Raw genomic sequence first — 23,769 nt, forward strand, 5'->3', positions numbered from 1 at the left:
GCCAGTCCTTTGGATAAATAAAAGTGCGGTGGCGACTCGAATTCATTGTATGCTTTGCTTATGGTTTAATCAATAAATCATATAGCGACGAATACACCGCTACAGTATGTACAACACATTTGATATTACTGACCTCTTGCCAGCTTTCCTCATAATCAGAACATCACCAACACCTTCAGCTGCTAGAGTGTTGTCATTTGCAAATTTCACCATGTTCTTCATTGAGGGCTTTATGTTGATAAACCAATCTTTCCTTCCAGACATGTGTGATGAGCATCCTGAGTCTAAGTACCATTGGTCCTTGAATCTCTCTTCATCTCTTGTTGTAACCATCAACAACGTCTCTTCTTGTTCATGTTTCGCCAGTTTTGCATAAGTTTCTTGATTCTTCTTCTTTTCTGGACAATCACTAGAATAATGACCATACCTTTGACAATTATAACACTGAATGTGACTATTGTCTGTCTTTTGACCACCACCTCTTCCTCTACCTGCAACACCACCTATTTGGTTGCCTTGGTTCTAGGGTTTTCTCTAATTCGACCAGTTTCCTTCTTGCTGATTTTGACCAATCGAATTATTATTGTAACCTCCTCTACCCTTGTTGCCATTCCAGTTTCCTTTTCCTTTTCTTTCTTTTGCTGATTGAGCCTGCAAAGCCATATCACTCTTCGACTTTCCTGCAGCTCCTTCAGCCATTCTTTGTTCATGAGATTCAAGCGTCCCTTGAAGCTTTTCCTTTGTCAATTTTCAAAAATCTTTCGACTCTTCTATGGCTACTACCACATGGTCGAACTTTGGAGCCAACGACCTTAAGATCTTTCTAACAACAGATCTTGATGTCAACACTTCTCCACATACCTTGGGTTGATTCACCCGTTTTGTAACCTTGGTGAAAAAATCAGTTATGCTTTCATTGTCTTCCATCTGAAGCAATTCATACGTTCTTTTGTGAGTTTGTAACCTCACCTCTTTCACCTTCTCCGCGCCTCCAAACAATTTCTCCAGAATTTCTCACACTTCTTTCGCTGAATCTGCATCACTAACCTTTTCAAAGTTATCTGCATCAACATATTGATGGATTATAAAGAGAGATTTATAATCTTTCTTCTTCAATTCTTTATGTGCATCCTTTTCTTGATCCGTCGCGGCTTCTGCAAGCGTTGTTACTCCTTCCTTCACAAGATACCAAAGATCTTGATAACAGAACACAACCTTTATCTGCTTGCACTAATTCTCATAATTGTTGTTCTTGAGAATCAGAAGATTTGCTGGAAGATGCCTGTTTGGATGATTCGTTGCCATGGTGATTTTCTTCCCACGAATCGATTAACCGAAGCTCTTGATACCAGATGTTGGAAATCCCCCAAAACCTATAGAGAATTTCAATCAATCTTGATAAACAAATTTTTTATAACCCACACAATACCAATGAAAAGAAAGAACAATGGAGAAAGAAAGAGTGTAAAGAACGATGAAGGAGAAGAGAAATTATAATTCTGTAGAGTTTCTCTCTGTCCACAAACCATGAAAAACTTTTTAGAATATAATTTATTCAAATCATAGCCTTTAAATTAAATTTAATCTAATAATTAATTAGCATATAATTACTAATTAGATTAAATTCAATTTAAAGACTTTAGAGTAATTTTGTTTTTTACTTTTGGAGTAAGTTGTTCTTCACTCGTCAATATATATATATATATATATATATATATATATATATATATATATATATATATATATATATATATATATATATATATATATATATATATATATATATATATATAATATCTCCTCAGTTGTAGATATAATTAAGAGGTAAAGTGGTGTCTTTTAAAAATAAAAATATGTAGTTGTTGTGGATCGAACCCACTCCAAGTTTAACACTTTTCTCCTCAGTTATTCAAAAAATCGAGGGATAATGTGGAAACATTTCACGCCGTCCTTTGTTACCTCGCCTGGATAACCGAGGTACAATCCACTTTGCGTCCGAGGTGAAATGAGGTTATTTGAGGTGGTGATATATATATATATATATATATATATATATATATATATATATATATATATATATATATATATATATATATATATATATATATATATATATATATATATATATATATATATATATATATCGTTGTGGAATCAAAATTGATGTTGATTAATGACGTAGGACTCTGAAATCGTTGGTGTTGATCTTCGATATAGTGGCAGTAGGTGGACTTGCAAGGATAACACTTCATCGCCTAAGTTTATTCAGATTCCAAGATGAGTATAGTGAAAAATGGAGATTAGAAAAATATACATTGAATCTCACATGTGCTGACTTTATACGTTTGATAATCTTGATTGGGATTGTATATGATTTAACATTTGTATTAGGCCATTGGCCAACTCAGGACAGTTTCCCCCAAAGCTTATTGAGCGCGAACTAGCTGGGAAGTCTTCAAATTCATGGACGACCTATAATGATGATGTTCGAACATGGAGAGAAGTAGAAAAGTCATGGATCCGTTGCAAACATAGGGGACAAGCCCATTAAATTCTCTCCCATCATTAAAATGTTTTTGTCGATTTTTTGAAGAGCGTGACTTTATGTTATTAGCTTAGGGTATGACACTCCCCCCGAGTGAACTTGAGTTTGTTTGTATTTCCTAGGTGAAATCGAGTTCTTGATCAGTAACTTCTCGTCTCTATTGATCTAGTATAGTATTTTGACCGTCCTTATCTATATATAAGGGGTTTTGAGCTTTGAGAGAACATTTTTCTATCCTTGAAAATTAGTTTCCATTTGAGAATATCTTTCCTTCCTCTTCTCCACGAGTATCTCTTAGAGCGTTTGTTATTCCTTACACAAAACCTCATATTTCTCACTTGAACTTTGCCTTTCATGTTAGGTTCTACTCCTCATAGGTACCCTTCTTACCTTAAACTTTTTCCTATTTTCAACATTTTATTTACCATGATCAATATAAATGATAGCCTCATAAGTTTGTCGAGATATTTTCAGAGTAGTGATTCATGTCCTTTAGTTAGGACAAAGGTATCCCTTAGTTCAAATAATTTCCCCTAGTCACTAAATAATCACCTTAATAGGCTATCCATGTATCCGATTGATTATGATTCATAGAGGCTTTCTAAGGTTCTCCAGATAAGGGGTCTTCCTCAATTGATTCTTCTTTCAACATTATTTTTCTAATGAGGATGATATCGATGATCGTGTAGTCGACTCTATGTTTGCATCGTCTAAAGTTGCAAGAGTTTCATCTTCACATGCTTTGCTGATTCCAGAGATAGAGGTAGCCATTTTGAATAGGGAGGATGCTAAAAATTTCATAAAAACTTAGCAAAAAGCTTACGATTGGGAGCCGAGCAATGCTAACGTTAAGGATCATATAGCGCGCGGAGTTCGTCCAGATGGTGTTAGTTGGCTCAACCCCTTTGGGATTTTCAAGGTCGATGGGATACCCTTGATAGAAGTCACGTTATTGGAACCAGTCGATGCAATCAAATATAGCTGGGTGGACTCAACGATATTGGGGACCCCTTCTTCTTAAGTGATTCAACGACCCTGAGTGTGGCCAGAATCATGGTCGACCACCCTTCTGATTGGTCGGTTCTTCTGGTGGAACCAGGTAAAAGGATATATATCACATTTAAGGGGTGCTATATTCCCTTTTATTAATGTTTATTCACTTAGATAAACTTACAAATTCCTCTATCTACATTCGAGGTGTAGATGTTCATTTGCTCGTATTCGATACTTGGAGAAACTTCATATATTATCTCAAGAGTATCCCACATTTCCTTGGAGGATTTGAAATTATAAACATAAAATAATTGACTATCATTTAAAGACATGACTAATAAATTCTTTGTTTTGAAATCGATTTCAAACATTCTCTTTTCCTCTATGGTCTAAAGGAAATCAGGTTTATCTACTACTTTTCCATTTATGTGGTAGGTAGGAATAAATAGATTGTTAATTATCGTTTCCCACCATTAAAAATCAAAACTTTAATGAAGATTTTACATATCAATTTCCATAATTCAAACATATCACCATTAACAATGGATGAGTGTTTAGGAGAGATTTCTTATTAGAAATAGTGTTGGAATTCATCCTCCTTCTGAGTTTCGTTATGATGTCACTTGTTGAATATGTGACTCCATACATAAGAAGGGGTGAATTCCAGGGATTTGAAAAACGAAAGTTTAAAACAAAATTGTTTTGTAAATCACAGTTTAAATCCATCTTGAAGAAAATGTTTGAATATTGCAACAGAAAAACAAAGTAAAGAAAATATGCGGAAAGTAAATAGAGATAAGGGAAAAAGAGATGACACCAGGATTTATAAAGGACCGGTCTAAATGAAGTGACCTAATCCTCTCCCCAAGAATTGATATTGGGAATATCCAATAATACTCATGAGCTTTTTTATAAGGTTAAGCTTATGAACTCCCTTATACAAGGAAAATGAAGTTTTAAGTTTACTTTCAACCAAACAGCGAACAATGGACTGAAGCAGTTAGTCTTCCTTCCAAACACGAAAAAAGATTCGAGTGGTTAATCCCCAAGTTAAACCGAGATTTTATACAGAATTATCTTGAACCAAAGTGGAATTTTGAAATGGATATCCTTTGAACCAAACTGAGGTTTTACACGGGCTGACCACGAATCGAACCGAGATTTTACACCAAAATAATCTTAAACCAAGTTGAGCTTTTACACCAGAATGAAGTCAAGAATCGATAAGAAGATTTTCCTTTGCTAATCTTCAGGAACCTAAAAAAAGAGCTTTTCCTTAAGTGGATGAACTCGCGAATCAAACAAAGACTTAGCACTAAATCCCCCAACCAAAGCTTTTAACGAGTTTAGGTTCAAACCTAAACAAACAATTCCTAAGTAAAAAATATGTACTCAAGAGGAAAAATAACTCTTAGTGAATTTACAATATTACCCTTTCCATAACAATTTCCTCACTTAAACACGAGAAACTTTCTCAAATCACTATGATCAATTTTATATGAGAGAAAGAGAAAATACTTTTATATATATATATATATATATATATATATATATATATATATATATATATATATATATATATATATATATATATATATATATATATATATATATATATATATATATATATATATATATATATATATATATAGAGAGAGAGAGAGAGAGAGAGAAGGTGAGAAATCTCACATTTTTGGATGTGAAAAAGTGAAGGGAGATGTCTTTTTTTATTGGCCAAAGGTTTATTCTAAAAAGGAAATTATCCATGGGCAAAATTAATTGCCCAATCTATCATACCCCAAAATTTGGCCTACCTTTTTTCTACTTTTCATCTGGCTCATGTTCCTCACTTTATCTGCATACTCATAGTCATTTAGGGCATCCATTTAGAATTGCATCTAAAAAAAAATAAGCATCATTGATTCAAAGGTATTGTTCTTGTTATTTGTATGTATGAAATATAGCATTGAATTTTGGATAAGTCGTGAGCTAGGGTTTCATCAAGTCTATGGTTCATTATGCATCTTTGACTGTTGGCTATAGTCTTAACATTTTTGGTTGGTCATTTCTCTTGGGCCTAAGGCTTTGAAATCCCAAATCTTGGTCTTTGATCTTTGATCATTTTATTTACATCATGGAACAATTGAATTTGAAGGTATTTTTTAAGGGTATTTCATTTAAGTGGTCAAATGCAACTCAATTTCATTCAAGGTCAAGTTCATATTCAAAAAGCTCTGATTTTCAATTTTTTTAATCTTGGAAGGAATGTACATTTTCTTTAGAAACACATTATTATTCATTTCAAGGGGTCCATTTTCATTTCAAAAACATCCAATGGCATTACACAATGTCACGAATCAAATTACACAAAAATTACATGTTTTGACATAGAGTTGACTTTTAGTCAACTATTGACTTTTTGGTCAAACAGTTGACCAAAGTCAACTACCTATCCTAAATCCTATCCTAATTCTTCTTCACTCACAAGTTATCATATTTTTGTGAGTCTTTAAAGCCTTCAAGTTCTTCATTATTGTTGATGTTGATCCATGTCTTTAGGACCAAAATACCATGCCAAAGTCTTGTTCATCCTACCATGTACCATCCCAATGAACTCATATAAAAAATGCACAATTAGAACTCATACAAGCATATCCATGACATTTACACATTCATGCATACACACACATTCAAGCCTAGCAAGTCATTTTCAATCTCCTAATAACTAACCTTCCAATTACTAATCCAAACTAACTCACCAAAATAGATTTCAAAATTGACAGTCCTAACATACTAACTAACATAACATCTCAACATTCAACAAGTTCTATAAACCTTTCATTTAACTTCTACAAATTTCACAATCAATTAAAATTATCTAAATTAACTCACTAATAATCTAGGAATCACTAACGGTTCAATATCATTAACAAACCAATTCAAACCTAATGCCATACTAGTTCAAAGTAATTCACAACCAAGCATCAACAAACATCCACCTACATTTCCTCTTGATTGAGTTCTAATCACTCATTGGTTTCCAACTAACTTAACAACATTTCACAACATTCCATTAAGTAACTTTTGCGACATTCACTAATTATTTCAGATTAGCATCAAACTAACTAACTAACCGAAGAGTTAACATAGTTAGTACTTGCAACTTATTTTCTCTTGGATTCAACTAACATTAACAGTTCCCTAACCATAACAAACTCTACCAATAAAATTTCCTTAAGCAGTTACATGAACCCCCTATATAATCTCATAGTCTCTTCAAACTTCTTCAACCTTGATCACATTTTACAACTTCACTCTCATCATTCTTTCTCTATCTTAATTCATCTTCTTCAATCACCTCACTACAAGGCCCGATTCCATTATAATTGAGCAAGCTTCACATTGAAGCTTGTTGCAACTGAGCTTAGACTGCACTCTATTACACTTTTTACACCTAACATCATCAACAACAACATGAATTTTGACCCTACAAGCTAAATTCAAGAAGAAGAAGAAGAAGAAGAGATTGTTGCAAAAATGAGTAAGGATTTGAAGTATTACTTGAATATTTCTAGTCTTATTTATTCTCTAGCTTCATCATCACCACCTTCAATGAACACCAAGGCAGCCTCCTCCTTGTAGGTAACTCCAATTTTTCATTTTCTTGCTTCAATTTTGTTGCCACAATGTAGTATTGAAGTAGATGAACCAAACCCCTAAGGGTTGAGTTCGATTTAGACATCCATCTCCATTTAATTTCATGTTAAGTATTAGGGTTCTGCAACTAATTTAGGTGATTTGGGGAGATTGGGGAAAATTCGATGAAACGGGTATGAGAAACAAAGATAGGAGGTTAAGAGGATCACTCTTTTGGTGGTTTAGGGTTCATCTAAAATGATCCGCCACCTCCGACGCGACAGAGTGTTTTCTGGTGGGAGGAATACTTGAGAGAGGAAAAGGTTAACAAGCTAAATTGAATGAGGTTTTTGATCACCACTCTTCCTTTGCCCTTGCACATTGTGTCTAACCCCAACACCAAGCCCGGTTTCTTGCTCAAATACACACAATTTTCCTTACATGCCCCTAGTCTGAAGCCCAGCAAGACATCAACAACCATAGGCCTTCAATCTGGCCCAACATCCAAGTTCCTTACCACACCTCCCTTATGAATTCACAAACAACAACCATAACATTAGGCTTGCAGTCTAAGCCCAGTGCCACTTCTTCGTGGCACACCCCCTGGTCCATCTCACACCCTTGTAGATTGAATCTTGGTGTTTCAATTAATACCTTTTCTCTTTTTTTAGTAAAATTTTCTACACATTTAAAATACTTGGAAAATACTAAAAACTAAAACAATTTTCTTAATTATACTTCGATTAGGTTCTTTTTCTTCTTAATTTTGAGTTTAATTTCTAATTGTCACTTTAATTCCATTTTCAGAATAGGTTAGAACTTAGGGTTAATTCTTGACTAATTCCCATTTTCATGCCATATTTCTTTTTGTATGATGTCATATGCTTATGAATTTCAATATGATCATGCCCTAGATTAATTAGTTGATCAAAGTTATATTTGATCAATTTATTACTTTGTTTGACTTGTCCTGAACCATTGCCTGCTCCTCTTATCCAGTCAAGTGATAATTCTAATGCCCAAATTTTATTTAAAGTATTTTTCGTAATTTAATTATGTGTTAGTTGTGGTTGTGTTGATTGGTGTTTTGATGTGTCATGTTCCCTTGGTGTGAGATAGTGACCTTAAAAATTAAGGTGTTGGGGAGTGCGTGAGCAAAAATGTAGAAAGGATGGTATGGTGAGTAAAACTAATCAACTATTTTAGTTATAATTTAATTTAATTAATTAATATTAGATTAATATTAATTTAATTATTTAATTTGAGTGGAATACTATTATTATTATTATTATTTAGAAAATAGTGATAATATAATAAATTAATAAAATAATAGGAATTATAATAAAAATAGAAAAGGGGATTTGGGATAGAAAGACAGAAAGATGTAGCATTTGGGAAAAAGAGAGAAGAAGCTGAGAAAGGGAGAAGAAGAGAATAGGGCTCAAGGGGAGAATCACCATTGTTGAAGGTCAAAGAATTTATTACTAAGAACTCTAAGATAAGGGTGAAGTTTTGATTGTTTACGGGTTAACATGGTGATGGTGGGTAGATTATGCCATATAGGTTTTGTGTTTTTCTTCTCTATGTTCATGATCATGGTGATATTGTTAATTATTGAATTGTGTGAATGATGAATTATTGCTGTTAGAATCATGAAATTTGATTGGATTGTTTGTGGTCAATGTTGTTGAATTGATGTTATTTCGGGTTTGAGTCGGAACTGAGTCATGAACGCTTTATGTGTAAATAAGTTGGGGTTTTGAACTTTGGAAAAATTATTTTCGTGTTAAAATGTGATATAAACGATTTGGGAGAAAAATGGGGTTTGGGGATGAATTTTAGATGATTTTTGTTTTGGAAAGTTGCAATAAAGTGCTTCTGCAATAGAGTAACCGGTTACCAGAATTGGAATAACCGATTACACTGCTTAAAAACACATTTTTTGGAAAAAAATTTAGGGGTGTAACCGGTTAGTGATTTTTGGGTAACCGATTACCTTGTGTAACAGAGGCCACGTAGGGGCTGGAAAGGGGGGGTGTAACCGATTACCAATTTTTAAGTAACTGGTTACCGTGTGTGTAACAGTGTGGGTTGCACTATTGGATGTAGTGTAACCGGTTACTGGTTTTAGGGTAACCGGTTACACTGGGAGCAATTTCTTAAAAACTTTAAAAATTCATAACTTTTGTTCTGAGTATCCGATTCGAGTGTCGTTTGAAGCATCAGAAAGCTGAGAGCACGTACTATCATTAAAAAATTAGTTTCAGTACCTAAAAATGAATATTTTTCTGTTTGATGATGTTAATAGGTATTAAAATGTTTTTGTGGTGGTGAGACATAACCTTGAATTCATTGTTGTTGTTTGTTATGTTGTATGTTAATGTTATTGAGTTGTATAACATGTGTTTGATGCATAATGACCAATATTGGTGGTGTACATTGATTATGAAGGTGTTCCATGATGCGTGATGTTGTTTTTGCATGTATTGTATGTTGCATGCATTCATGTTGTTGGACAAATGGTCAGTCGTTGGTGAGCCTCAAATCCCATTGTGTGGATTGGGCTGGTAGCTGATTTCAGAGATGATGGAATCAATGAGATGTTATCGAAGGTGATGGTAACGAATTGGTGACTTTGATCCTATGAGGTGAGGATCGAAGTGATGAAGCTGAGTGTTCACGTATTGGTACCAAATGCATTGCGTCAAGTTGTTGAGTCTCATTGCAATGTATATTGGTTGCATTTGATATTGTGTGGATGATTGATTATGTTGTTATTGTATTGTATGGTTGTTATATTGCTATTATATTGTGAATAACTATTATGTGGATTTATGTGGAATTGTGTTGTGGAATGAGTGATGTGCATGTCATAATCTGATGCTTACTTATTATCATGATTTCCTTTATATAATTATGATATCTCACCCCTTCTGTTTGAATATTGCCTCCACGTGGGTAACATGCAGATAATCCGCAGTAGGAGCTAAAATATGAGTGGAAGATGAAGTCTTCCGTTTTATTTTAGTGTCGCGGTCTGCTCTGATGTGTAACACCGGGGAATTTGGAACATTGTGTCTTTCATTATGTTTTATCATTTCTTATTATGACATGTTGTGTTGATGTTGAATATGTTGAGTTTACTATTTTTTATTATTGTTCCGCTGCTATTTAATAAAAGTTAACATTCATACATGTGGTTATTACTCCTATTTTTATAAATGTCAAGTGTTACATGTCTTTTCGATTTACTGCTATTTAATAACAGTTAACATTCATACATGTGTTTTACTCTGATAAATGTTTTAAATTTATGCAGGGGGAATTTAGGGTCTTACATAGTGGTATCAGAGTTTGGTTGGTTTGTCCAATTGTTGTCTCTTTAACCATTATTGATGTTGCTGATATGAAGCAAAAAAGGGCTGGAAGAAATGACGCTGCTATTGTTGTTGCTTTGCAGGTTGTTGCTCAGGCTGTGCAAAATCAGCCTAATGCTGGTGGGAATGACGAGTTCTGACATTTGGGGAAGTTTGAGAGGAACAATCCACCTACTTTCTAGGGTAGGTACCATCCTGATGAAGCGCAGACTTGGCTCTGGGAGATTGAGAGGATTTTCATAGTGATGGATTTCTCTAAAGCACATAAGATGCGGTTCGGTACATATATGTTAGTTAAGGAGGCTGGTGACTGGTGGATCAACACTCATCAGGTGTTGGATGCTGCAACTGAAGTTGTAACTTGGGATGTGTTCCGCATGGAATTTATGAGGAAGTACTTTACTAAGGATGTTCGTGGGAAGAAGGAGATTGAGTTTCTGGAGCTGAAGCAGGGTAGTTTTTCGGTTACTGAGTATGTTGCCAGATTTGTGGAACTTGCTAATTCTACCCTCATTACAGTGAGACGACTGTTGAGTTCTCAAAGTGTATCAAATTCTAGAATGTTTTGCATCCTGAAATTAAGCAGGCGATTAGATACCAACATATTAGGAGGTTTCCATAGTTGGTGAACAACTGTAGAATTTATGATGATGACAGTAAGGCTCGGTCGACTCACTACAAGGGGCTGAGCGAGAAGAGGAAAGCAGAATCTGAATTGTGGGAAGCCATATAGTGATCCAACTGATAAATGTAAGTAGAGAGCTACTGATGGTGAAAGGCTAAGTTTGGGAGGTGCTTCTACTTCTCTTAAGTGATATAAGTGCGATGAGTTGGGTCATCGTGTCAGTGAATGCAAGAGTGATGTGAAGAAGTGTTACAAGTGCGAGAAGTCAAGACATCTAGGTGTTGATTATAAAGAGAATATGGTGACTTGCTACAATTATGTTGAACCAGGACATATCAACACCCGTTGCTCGAAGCCTAAGCAAGCTTCAACTGGAGGAAAGGTGTTCGCACTGACAGGGACTCAGACTTCCAGTGATGACAGGTTGATCCGAGGTATATGTTATATTAATAACACACCTTTGATTGCTATTATCGATAATGGTGCTTCTCATTCTTTTATTATTGTCGTATGTGTGAAAAGGCTAGGCCTTGTTGTGTCTTCTATGAGTGGAGAAATGGTTATCGAAACTCCTGCTAAGGGTTTGGTGACTACTACTTGAGTTTGTTTGAATTATCCTCTATTAATCTTTGAGAAAGATTTTGGAATTGATCTCATTTGCTTGCCATTGGAGAATCTTGATGTTATCTTGGGGATGAACTGGGTGGACTTAAATCATGTCGATATCAATTGTTATAACAAGTCAGTGCGGTTTCTTACTCCTAATGAGGAGGAAGGAGCTGGTTTCTTGTCTACTAGAGAGTTGAAGGAGCTTTTGGAAAAGGAAGCTTGGGTGTTTGTGTTGTTCGTGGCGTTATCTGCTAAGAGTCAGGCGGTGATTGATGAATTGCAAGTAGTGCATGATTTTCCAGAGGTGTTTCCAGATGACATTTCAGATGTACCGCCAGAGAGTTAGGTGGAGTTTTCTATTGCTCTTGTCCCTGGTACCAAACATGTTTCTATGGCACCATACAGGATGTCTGCATTGGAGCTAGCAGAGTTAAAGAAACAATTAGAAGATATGCTAGAGAAGAGATTTGTGAGACCAAGTGTGTCGTCTTGGGGAGCTCCGGTGTTGTTTGTAAAGAAGAAAAACGGTAGCATGAGGTTGTGTGTGGATTATCGATAGTTGAATAAAGTGACAATTAAGAACAAGTATCCATTTCCAAGTACATACGACTTGATGGATCAGTTGGTGGGTGCATGTGTGTTTAGCAAAATTGATTTGAGGTCAAGTTACCATCGAATCATAGTGAAAGATGTAGATGTACAAAAGACGGTGTTTAGAACTTGATATGGACACCATGAATATTTGGTGATGCCGTTCAATGTTTCTAATGCACCCAAAGTATTTATGAAGTACATGAATCGTATCTTTCATACTTACTTGGATCGTTTTGTTGTGGTATTTATTGATGATATTCTGCTCTATTCTAAATCAGAAGAAGTACATGCTGAGAATTTGCGAGTTGTATTACAAGTGTTGAAGGAGAAAAAGCTTTACTCCAAGTTGCCAAAGTGTGAATTCTAGTTGAAAGATGTTAGCTTTCTTGGTCATATTATTTCAGGTGGTGGTATTGTTGTGGATCCATCCAAGGTAGATGCAGCTCTATAATGGGAGGCTCCGAAGTCGGTGACAAAGATTAGAAGCTTTTTGGTATTCGATGGTTATAAATGCAGATTTATTGAAGGATTTTCCAAGTTAGAATTTCAATTAACTCATTTGACCTGCAATGGTAAACTGCTTGTGTGGGACGTTCATTGTGAGAACAATTTTGTGGAGCTGAAGAAAAGGTTGACTACAACTCTGGTGTTGATTCTATCTGAACCAAATGAATCATTTGTGGAGTATTGTGGTGTGTTGTTGATGGGTTTAGGTGGTATGCTAATGCAAGATGGAAAGGTTGTGGCTTATGCTTCTCGACAACTGAGGATTCATAAGAGAAACTATCCTACTCATCATTTGGAGTTGGTTATGGTGGTGTTCATGTTGAAAATTTGAAGGCATTATCTTTATGGTTCCATATTTAAAGTGTTTAGTGATCATAAGAGTTTGAAATACTTGTTTGATCAAAGGGAATTAAATATGAGACAACACAGATGGTTGGAATTCTTAAAAGATGATGACTTTGGCTTGAATTATCATCCCAGTAAGGCGAATGTCGTGGTTGATGCTTTAAGTCGGAAGTCTTTGCATATGTCTGCTATGATGGTTAGAGAGTTGGAAATGATTGAACATTTCTGAGATATGAGTTTGGTCTGTGAGCTGACACCACAGAGTGTGATGTTGGGTATGCTGAAGATCAACAATGATTTTCTTAATAACATTAAAGAGAGTCAAAAGTTGGTGGACTTGATGGTTGGAAGTAGTCAGACTAAAAGTAATGATTTCAAAGTGGACGAATAAGGTGTTTTGAGGTCCATAGACATAATTTGTATTCCTGACAAATCTAAGTTGAAAAAGATGATTTTGGAAGAAAGTCATCGAAGTAGCTTGAGTATTCATCCAAAAGCTACTAAGATGTATCAGGATCTGAAGAAGATCTTTTGATGGTCTAGAATGAAGCGAGATGTGGCTCAGTTTGTTTATTCCTGTTTGACTTGTCAGGAGTCAAAGGTGGAATATCAAAAACCTGCAGGGTTGATGCAACAGTTGGATATTCCTGAATGGAAATGGGATAGCATTTCTATGGATTTTATGACAGTGTTCCCGAATACTCCGAGAGGGCATGATACCATTTGGGTAATTGTTTATAGGCTGACGAAGTCGACCCATTTTGTTCTGATTAACATTAGTTTTTCTATGCAAAAGGTGGCAGAGATATATATCCGTGTGATTGTGAAGTTTCATGGAGTTTCGTTGAGTATTATGTTTGATAGAGATCTGAGGTTCACTTCTAGGTTTTTGGAGAGTTTGCAAGAAGCATTGGGTTCGAAGTTGAGGTTGAGTTCAACTTATCATCCGCAAATCGATGGTCATGCAGAGAGGATCATTCAGTCATTAGAGGACTTGTTGAGAGCTTGTGTTCTCGAGAAATGAGGTGCTTGGGATAGTCATTTGCTGTTGATCGAGTTCACATATAATAACAATTTCCATTCTAGTATTGGAATGACACCTTTTGAAGCCTTGTATGGTCGAAGGTGTAGGACACCTTTGTGTTGGCATGAATCTGGTGAGAGTGTAGTGCTTGGACCTGAGATTGTCTAATAGACAAATGAGAAGGTGAAGCTGATTCTGGAGAGAGAAGGTGAAGCTGATTCTGGAGAAGGTGAAAGCTTCGCAGAGTAGGCAGAAAAGCTACCATGATAAGAGGGGAAAGGATCTTGAGTTTCAAGAGGGAGACCATGTGTTCTTGAGAGTCACTCCAGTGACAGGTGTAGGACGTGCTTTGAAGTTAAGGAAGCTTACTCTTCGATTTATTGGTCCGTATCAGATATCCGGGCAAGTTGGACCTATTGCTTATAGAGTGACGTTACCACCGAATTTGTCAAATCTACATGATGTGTTCCATGTTTCACAACTTCGGAAGTATGTTCCAAATTCGTCGCATATGATTCTGATGGATGATGTTCAGGTGAGGGATAACCTAACAGTTGAGGCTCTTCCTATAAGGATTGATGATCAAGAACTGAAACAACTGAGAGGCTAAGAGATTGCTCTCGTGAAGGTAGTGTGGGGAGGCGGTGTCGGAGGAAATATGACTTGGGAGTTGGAAATCAGGATGCAAGAGTCGTATCTAGTGTTGTTTGCATCAACTAATTTTCGAGGAGAAAAATGTTCTAAGTGGGGTGAGTTGTAAAGCCCCAATTTTATTTAAAGTATTTTTCGTAATTTAATTATGTGTTAGTTGTGGTTGTGTTATGTTGATTGGTGTTTTGATGTATCGTGTACCCTTGGTGTGAGGTAGTGGCCTTAGAAATTAAAGTGTTAGGGAGTGTGTGAGCAAAAGTGTAGAAAGGATGGTGTGATGAGTAAAACTAATAAACTATTTTAGTTATTATTTAATTTAATTAATTAATATTAGATGAATATTAATTTAATTATTTAATTTGAGCGGATTATTATTATTAACATTATTATTATTATTATTATTATTATTATTATTATTATTATTATTATTATTATTATTATTATTAAGAAAATAATGATAATATAATAAATTAACAAAATAATAGGAATTATAATAAAAATAGAAAAAAGGGATTTTAGATAGAAACACAGAAAAATGTATCATTTGGAAAGAAAAAAAAGAAGAAGCTGAGAAAGGGAGAAGAAGAGAATAGGGCTCAAGGGGAGAATCACCATTGTTGAAGGTCAAATAATCTATTGTAAGGAACTCTAAGGTAAGGGCCGGGTTCTGATTATCTAAAGGTTAACATGATGATGGTGGGTAGATTATGCCATGTAGGTTTTGTGTTTTTCTTCTCTATGTTCATGATCATGGTGATATTGTTAATTATTGAATTGTGTGAATGATGAATTGTTGCTGTTAGAATCATGAAATTTGATTGGATTGTTTGTGGTCAATGTTGTGTGAATTGATGTTATTTCGGGTTTGAGTCGAAACTGAGTTATGAACACTTTCGGTGTAAATAAGTTGGGGTTTTGAACTTTGGAAAAATAATTTTCGTGTTAAAATGTGATATAAACGATTTGGGAGAAAAATGGGGTTTGTGGATGAATTTTAGATGATTTTTGTTTTGGAAATGTTGCAATAAAGTGCTTCTGCAACAGAGTAACCGATTACCAGAATTGGAGTAACCGATTACACTGCTTAAAAACACGTTTTTTGGAAAAAAAATTAGGGGTGTAACCGGTTACTGGTTTTTGGATAACCGGTTACCCTGTGTAACAGAGGCCACGCAGGGGCTGGAAAGGGGGGGTGTAATCGGTTACCAGTTTTTAAGTAACCGGTTACCGTGTGTGTAACAGTGTGGGTTGCACTATTGGATGTAGCGTAATTGGTTACTGGGTTTAGGGTAACCGGTTACACTGGGAGCGATTTCTTAAAAACTTTAAAAATTCATAACTTTTGTTTTGAGTGCCCGATTCGAGTGTCGTTCAAAGCTTCAGAAAACTGATAGTGCATACTATCATTAAAGATTAGTTTATGTACCTAAAAATGAATATTTCTATGTTTGATGATGTTGATAGGTATTGAAATGTTTTTGTGGTGGTGAGACATAACCTTGAATGCATTATTGTTGCTTGGTATGTTGTATGTTGATGTTGTTGAGCTATATAACATGTATTTGATGCATGATGGCCAATATTGGCGGTGTACATTGACTATGGAGGTGGGTCATGGTGCATGATGTTGTTATTGCATGTATTGTACCCCAAAAATTGCCCTCCTCTTTTTCATCTTCTCATCCAACCAGTTGGCTTGGGGATCATTTGCATACACTCATAGCTCATTCATATGCATCATTCATTCATTAGTAGATCACTATAAATTCAAAGCTCTTGGCTTCTAAAGCTAGGGTTTGTGTGTGGATCAAACTTCCAAAGTATGGTTTGGCTATTCATCAAAGCATATGGGATGTAAAACCCTGATTGTCTGATCTTGGAGGTGTGGATTCAAAAGGGTTTAATCATGGCACTCCTCAGAGCTTTCAAACCCTATTTTCTTGGTGATTTGGTAATGAGACTTTATGATTGTTCTTTGGGCCTTGTCTGGGCTATCAAAACCTTAGTCATGGGTCTATGTATTAGGAACCTGTCTGTGAACCCTCATGCTTGGTTGGAAGACCTTTGTTAGAGGGTGTGAATCATAAAAACCTAATATGGGAATCTTGGTGTTACTGTGCCTTATTGATTTGGCTTTTGACCTTGGGGTTTATTTCAAACCCTAATCCATTTGGAGGGGTTCTGGCCCATCATGTAATGCATCATCAATCATAAAATTTGCTTTATGCATAAGAATTATTCAGTTGACCTTTTATGTCTACAAGCTTGGGGGTTTCATCTACTTGAACATTCCTGATCCATTGATTTTAAGCTTATATTACTTCCAAGTTCATAAGTTTTTAGTATATGGTGTAAGGTCCATGTTTGCATTAATCTATTGGTCCATTGATTGTCGTTGTCCTATTGTGATTCATAGGGCATTATAGGTCATTAATTCTTGATTCTTTCATTTGATTTAATCCATTTAACTCATGTGATTATCATGTAATTCATGATCTTGGTGATTTAAAGGTTTTAGCATTTGGGCTTTTAAGTAAAATTCATTTTAAATTTAGATTTGGTTCACATTCAATCATGATCATTTCATTCAAAAAAATTCATTCATATAACAATATACATGGTCCATTACAAAAAAGAGAAAGAAAATTACATTTTTACAAAAAGTTGACTTTTGGTCAATTGTTGACTTTTGGTCAGTTGTTGACTTTTTGGTCAACTATTAACTTTTTGGTCAACCAACCTATTTTCTTCATGACTTAAACCCTAATACTAATTACATTCCTATCCTTGCATACCATGAGATCCCATGATCACTTTCTTCATGAACAAGAAACACTACTTTTGCAACATTTCGATTTTGGTCATGTCTTGAATACCTTTGCCATGCCTTATAAATTTGCATAGAGCCTTGCCTTGAAGTCATGATATGCCGGTCATACAACTCACAATTACCAATAATCAAAACATAGCATCACATTGTAAGACCCCAATTTTGACCCTAAGATTCCTCATGCTATTCTCATCATATGCATTAGCATTGGGATCACACCTTGGCATCCTCCATACCCCTCTTTCATTGGGTTTGCATTGGGAGAGATCACCAAACACCATTTTGATTGTATCATACTTTGTGTTTTATCATTTACTAACCAAAATACCAATAATATGTCATTGTATTGTCTAACTCTTTTGCAGGTAGTGCACATGCTCACCTTTGATCTATCAAGCTCATATTTAGGGTTTAAGACCCTCATTGCAATGAGCTAAATCAAAAATTGATTTAATATGGCTCTAAGTATCATATATGGATCCCCATGATCTTCACATGTTATTTTGATCAAGAATTCATCAAGAGTTTGGAATTGGTTTGCCTTGGAAACCCTAATTCATCTGGGTATCTTATGTGACTTCTTCAACACGCTTCTTCAATAATTGATCAAATATTTCAAGGTATAATTCAAATTTCATCATATTATGCATATATGATCCTTCATGAGTCCCAAAAGTCAAGAGAATAGCAAGCTAGCAAGTTGGTTCATGGTGGTTGACCATAGGAAATCAAATAATCAAAATTGGGGTTCCCTAGACCCTATATCCTACAATTTTTATCATATGAAAATGATTCCAAGAGAAACGTTACTCTAACTATAATTCCAAAGAACTTTCATGTTAAGGTGTAGATCTAGTTTTGCTTGGAAAGTCATTTTTTATGATGAAAGATTATAGGTCATTTTGTCTAAACCCTAATTTGGAAGTCAACTTCCCAAGACCATAACTTTCTCAATTTTTATGAAATGAAATCCATTCAAGTTACATGATAAAATTCAAGATGTCTACTTCAACTTTGATGTTTGGAGGAAGAGCAAGTTCAACTTTTCAATGCATGTGATATGAAAAGACATTATAGGTCATTTTGGACCAATGCCATTGAACAAGTGATTTTCCTCAACTTTTAAAATGCATAACTCCTTCATGATAAATCCAAATTAGGTCAAATTTGTGACCAAATTGAAGTAATTTGATATATCTACAACTTTAATAAAGGAACTTTCCTCATTTGAAGCTCATAGAAAAAGTTGGCCAAGGTGGAAGAAGTGATCGTATGGCTTGGTACTTAGAATTTTTTTTGATATGTTTGATTTTCCAAACTTCCACCTCAAAATTCATCATGATCCAAGCTTCAAATGAAAAAGTGTTCAACATGAAAGTTGTTACTCTTGGCCTGACCTTTCCACAAAGTCCAAATTCATCCCATTTGGACAAAGTATGATTGACTTGTGCATGGATTAAAGTTGGATCACCATTTGGCATAATTGAACTTGCATCTTCCATACACAATTGCATGGCTTGTTAACATGACTTCAACAATGTTTGCACACGATTTTGGACCTGAATACATCATTACATGGGCCTATCACACGCCCATGCATCCATGCAAAGTGAAATTGCTATTTTTGAAAGTTTGAAACAAGTGTGCAAATAACAATACCTTGGCTATAAATAGAAGCTCATTCACTCAGAATTGAGGACCCTTGCGCGCCAGCTTTGAATCCCTAACCCTAAACACCTTCATTCAGAGGATAACCTTGAGAATTTCCATTGGAAATCGAGTTTGAATCTCCACTATTTTGAGATTCAAATCTCCAAGAGTCCTGATTCTTTCTTGATTCATTTCCACTCCATCAAGTATCTGGAGAAAGGCTAAGTGCAATTGGAAGCAAGATCGTGTCCATCTGAACCTGTAGTGAAGGTGAATTTCTCAATTTTTCATCTCTTCGATTCTCACTTAATTCTCCATAATTCTTCTTGATTTTTGGTTGTCTGAAGTCCTACCAATGTAGGAAACAAGATTGAGTTTCTTTGAGGTCAAATCAATGTAACTCAGATCATGATCCTCAAATTTCAATTCCCTGTATCTTTCAATATACTTGGAGTTAGGTAAAGTTGAGGCCAGATTCGAGCTCCTGAGCATTTTAAATTTAAATTCATGTCCTCCTTTTTCATTTTGGTGATGGTTGAGGGTGGACCAGTCCGGTGAGGTCCACCGGAGAAGAAGACCGGAACTATAGCTCCGGTGGTGTGTTGACACGCCTCAGAACCACATGATCCTCTTATTTTGTTTTAATCTTGAGCGTACAAACTGATCACCACGCGTGTGACACATTGACCATGGTCCATCATGAAACGCGCGCTTTGAGCCACTTGATCTGCCACCTCAATTAATGAGGCAGATCAAGTGGTCCACGTTTTTTTAGCATTTTCTAATTTTTAATTTATTTGACTTATTTTCATTAATTCATATTAATTTTAATATTGATCCAAAAAATATGGGACTTTCACCAAAAAATTTCAAATAAATTCTTCTTTCATTTTCTGAATTAAAATTATTTTTTGGATCATTATTAATATTTTTCTTGATTTAATTGTTTTTGTGCATATTTTTAATTGTTTAAAAATACTTTTAAGTTTCCAAAAATAATGAAATTTTTTCTCCAAGGTCCTTTGACCTTGTTTAACCTATGATAAATCTCATGGCAATTTATTTGGTGCTTTGATGAGGTTTTAGGTTTTTGACCAACCATAATTTAATTTAATGTATTTTAAATTGAATTTTTAACTGTTTAATTGCAAATAAATTATGTTGAGCCATTTGTATTGACTTGTTGAGTTTGACTATTGTTGTTGGGCCTTGGTCAAGGTTGATTTGACTTTGTTGAGTTAAAATAATTGGATTTAGGGGATTGATGAAATGTATATTTCATCTTCCAAAATGAACGAATGATTTTAATTTGATAAAAGTCCTCCTTTGACCAATTTGTGTTAATCTTATTTCCCCTCCCTCTTCATCTCAATTCCCTTCTGTTTTCATTCATTTCATTGACCTATGATATCTCTATATCCTAAGGCTAGTTGATTGCAAAATCAACATAAGTATGGATGAGATTAGGTCCACCCTTTTGCCATTTCTTTTTGTGTGTGGTATGTTTTAGGAGCATGGTTCATGATACCATGTCTCTAACATGCATTAACACCAAAAAATTTATTGCCCGACCTTAAATAGTTGTAACTTCTACATAATTCCAATTACGATTGCTTAACATAGCGCTAAATTTTGACAAAAAGGCATAGCATTCTAGTAAGTGAGATTGTAAGTCTCTCATCTTTCATGGTATTGTGTGGAAACTTGGACTTTTTCCCTTCCTTTGAAAGATGTCTTGGTTCAAGGATCCATGCTTGTGAATAGTGGGTTGAGTTTTCTCCAAAGAATGACTTAAACAAAACATAAGCAAAAGCAATACTAACTTCTAATCAACTAACAACTAACATTTAATTTCAAGCCATTTACTTTTATGCATTTTAAATTCAAGTCTTTTATCATTTGCCATTATTCATACCATTTAACTTGTTTATTTTAATGCCATTTTCACTTTGCTCACTTAAGCCATACTTTGTGATTATTTTGGGATTGTTAATACTTGTTTGTGTATTTTGTTTATGGTCTTTTGACCTTAATGTACATAATAACAACAAAAAACCTTAAAAGACATTTGTGTGGACTGTTGGATTTGATCTGAGACATTGGACTTAGAATTAGGCAACATTCCCTATGCAAAAGGACTTGGCCAATGACAACTTTCTGAAACCAAGTGCTTGTGAAATGAACTTTCATCTGTTGCAAGTATTGAGATCCCTTTTGAGTTTATCTGTTACATGATCTTCATGAAGCTGTTACTTTGAACCTGTGTCTAATGCATATCTCTAAATCATCTGATACATGGGGAAGATCATGAAGAGGATTATGAAGTTGCTAAGCTTGGATGTGGCTACCTTTATTTGATGCCTTGATATTCATCTTGCTATTTGTGTATTGATATTGCTTGATTCTAAAGTCCAAGAGAAATTTGGGTTTCTATATGACATTCTTGTCTATTAGGTTGCATCCCATTGGTCAGATCTTTTCAACTCTTAACTTTTAAATTTTTGCTTAGGGTTAGTCTCTTCATCTCCTCCCCATTTATTTAATTTCAAATCTCTCCCTCCATTTTTAAAACCTTCTTTGCTTGTAAATGAATCTAATCCTATTGACTTAAAATTTCAAAAGCCAAAAAAGAACTAACACCCATTCAAACCTTTTTAGGCCCTTTGTGCCTTTCTTTAACTTAAAATTTTGTTAAAAACAACTCATTCACTTTGAAATTGATACTACGAACTACGAGGTTTTGATCCCTAATTTTTATGTTGGTACGTAGGCACAAGTTCGAAGGTCTTGTCAAACACAAAAGTATAATTAATGAATTCTTTTCTCATCCCCACACTCTATTTATTGCAAACATAATTTTATACAAAAACACATATGCACACATAAAAGGGCTCCCTAGGAGTACCTAGGACACTTTGGGTGCTAACACCTTCCCTCTGTGTAACCAACCCCCTTACCTGTTATCTTTGGCATTTCATTAGTTTTGATTTGAAAACTTCTTATCTTTGGGTTTTGTTCGTACTTTTCCCTTTTCCCTTGGAAACAATAAAAACGCGGTGGCAACTCTGGTTTTATTGACGTTAAGTTTATCCATAGCTTAATGGTAATGAATTTACCGCTACAGAAATTAAGTGGCGACTCTTCCGGGGAGTAGTCTCCAGTGGGTTTAGCCTACTTTTGTGTGTGTATATAATTGTATATTTGATATATGTATATTTGTTTGTATGATATAATCTGCTTGTTGTGCTTGGTGATCTCTGAGTGGTGAGATAAGTTCTAACCCGAACTTGAGTGAAATTAAGATAGGAGGATGGTATAGTCATGTTCGACTCTTTTGGAGTAGTCCTTAACAAGTTAGCTTGAGACCCATCTACTCAGCGGAGACCCTTTTGGAGTTATTGATGTCACACAAGTTATTTGTGGTTAGGCATTACTTTCTCTGATTTGGGGTCTGAGAAGCTGAGAACCGTAGAACATTCAACCCATCTTGGCCTATTTAGGACGTAGTGCGGAGACTGTCCAAGTGTAGACTTGATAACATTTATTACGCGATACTACACTTAGACGAGTTTCTCTTGAGAATATTATGGGTTGATGAGTCAGTCATCCTAACCTGTAATATCCGATAGATGGAATTAAGACTCTAGGAACTTTTTAGAACATGATCTGTAGGTTTTATCCATAGTACACTCCTTTAGGATGGTTCTTAACCTGACTCCATGCTCGTGACTCACAACAAACCCTTGATTCTTGGTTGATCCAATCAAGTTTTATCAATATCAATGGAACTTGGGTGTTGATAAGGTGAAAACCATAATCCACCAAAATGGATGATTGATCTTGACAATGACTCGATTCATCTCTTGACCTTTGTTTCTTTTCCTTGTGTGTGATCCCTTATTTATGATTGTTGCATTCATGCATTCATGCGCATCATAAACATTCATCACACAAAAATATTTCAAGGAACTGAGGTCTTATTTGTAAATATTTCCAGACCATGGATTGTGGACGAAGGAACACTAAGAAGTATAGTTTCAGATGTTCCGACTTGAAAGAGTTAAGGAAGCTATCATCTTTTGTATTAGATCCCTTGGACTTCAAACAACGTCATGGGAAGCTCTTATCTATTTTGTCTGCTGATATGGTTGAAGGACTCTTGAGTGTGTTGGTTCAGTTCTATGACCCTCTCTACCGTTGCTGCACTTTTCTGGATTATCATCTTGTGCCTATGTTGGAGGAGTATGCCCATCTCTTGGGAGTACCTATTTATGACAAAGTGCCTTTTAGTGGGTTGGAGGAGATTCCCAGATCTCATCTTATAGCTGAAGCTCTTCATCTGAAGAAGTATGAGATTGAGGCTCATTGGATGAAGAAAGGAGG

General features: G+C 35.2%; 2 protein-coding genes across 2 annotated transcripts; both read left to right on the top strand.

The window, feature by feature from the left end:
- The first annotated feature begins 10,796 nt into the window (after positions 1-10,796).
- LOC127123605 (uncharacterized) lies at positions 10,797-12,131 on the top strand. The gene is made up of 3 exons (XM_051053806.1): positions 10,797-11,069; positions 11,373-11,762; positions 11,811-12,131. Exons 1-3 carry the CDS (start codon positions 10,797-10,799, stop codon positions 12,129-12,131), a joined length of 984 nt encoding a protein of 327 aa, XP_050909763.1.
- A 60-nt stretch (positions 12,132-12,191) lies between these two features.
- LOC127123606 (uncharacterized) lies at positions 12,192-13,217 on the top strand. Its single transcript, XM_051053808.1, has 2 exons — positions 12,192-12,322; positions 12,896-13,217. The coding sequence occupies exons 1-2, from the start codon at positions 12,192-12,194 to the stop codon at positions 13,215-13,217; spliced, it is 453 nt and encodes a 150-aa protein (XP_050909765.1).
- The last annotated feature ends 10,552 nt before the right edge of the window (positions 13,218-23,769 follow it).

This window comes from Lathyrus oleraceus, chromosome 2 (assembly GCF_024323335.1).
Source record: "Lathyrus oleraceus cultivar Zhongwan6 chromosome 2, CAAS_Psat_ZW6_1.0, whole genome shotgun sequence".
Taxonomy (NCBI): domain Eukaryota; kingdom Viridiplantae; phylum Streptophyta; class Magnoliopsida; order Fabales; family Fabaceae; genus Lathyrus; species Lathyrus oleraceus.

Bases quoted from the DNA above. Each gene is read 5' to 3' on its own strand.
- LOC127123606 (XM_051053808.1), top strand. From the start codon at position 12,192: ATGTCTGCATTGGAGCTAGCAGAGTTAAAGAAACAATTAGAAGATATG. The intron at 12,323-12,895 runs GTTGTGTGTGGA...TTATAAATGCAG, and splicing joins AAGAAAAACGGTAGCATGAG to ATTTATTGAAGGATTTTCCA.
- LOC127123605 (XM_051053806.1), top strand. From the start codon at position 10,797: ATGGATTTCTCTAAAGCACATAAGATGCGGTTCGGTACATATATGTTA. The intron at 11,070-11,372 runs GTGAGACGACTG...AAGTGATATAAG, and splicing joins CTAATTCTACCCTCATTACA to TGCGATGAGTTGGGTCATCG. The intron at 11,763-11,810 runs GTGACTACTACT...TTAATCTTTGAG, and splicing joins AAACTCCTGCTAAGGGTTTG to AAAGATTTTGGAATTGATCT.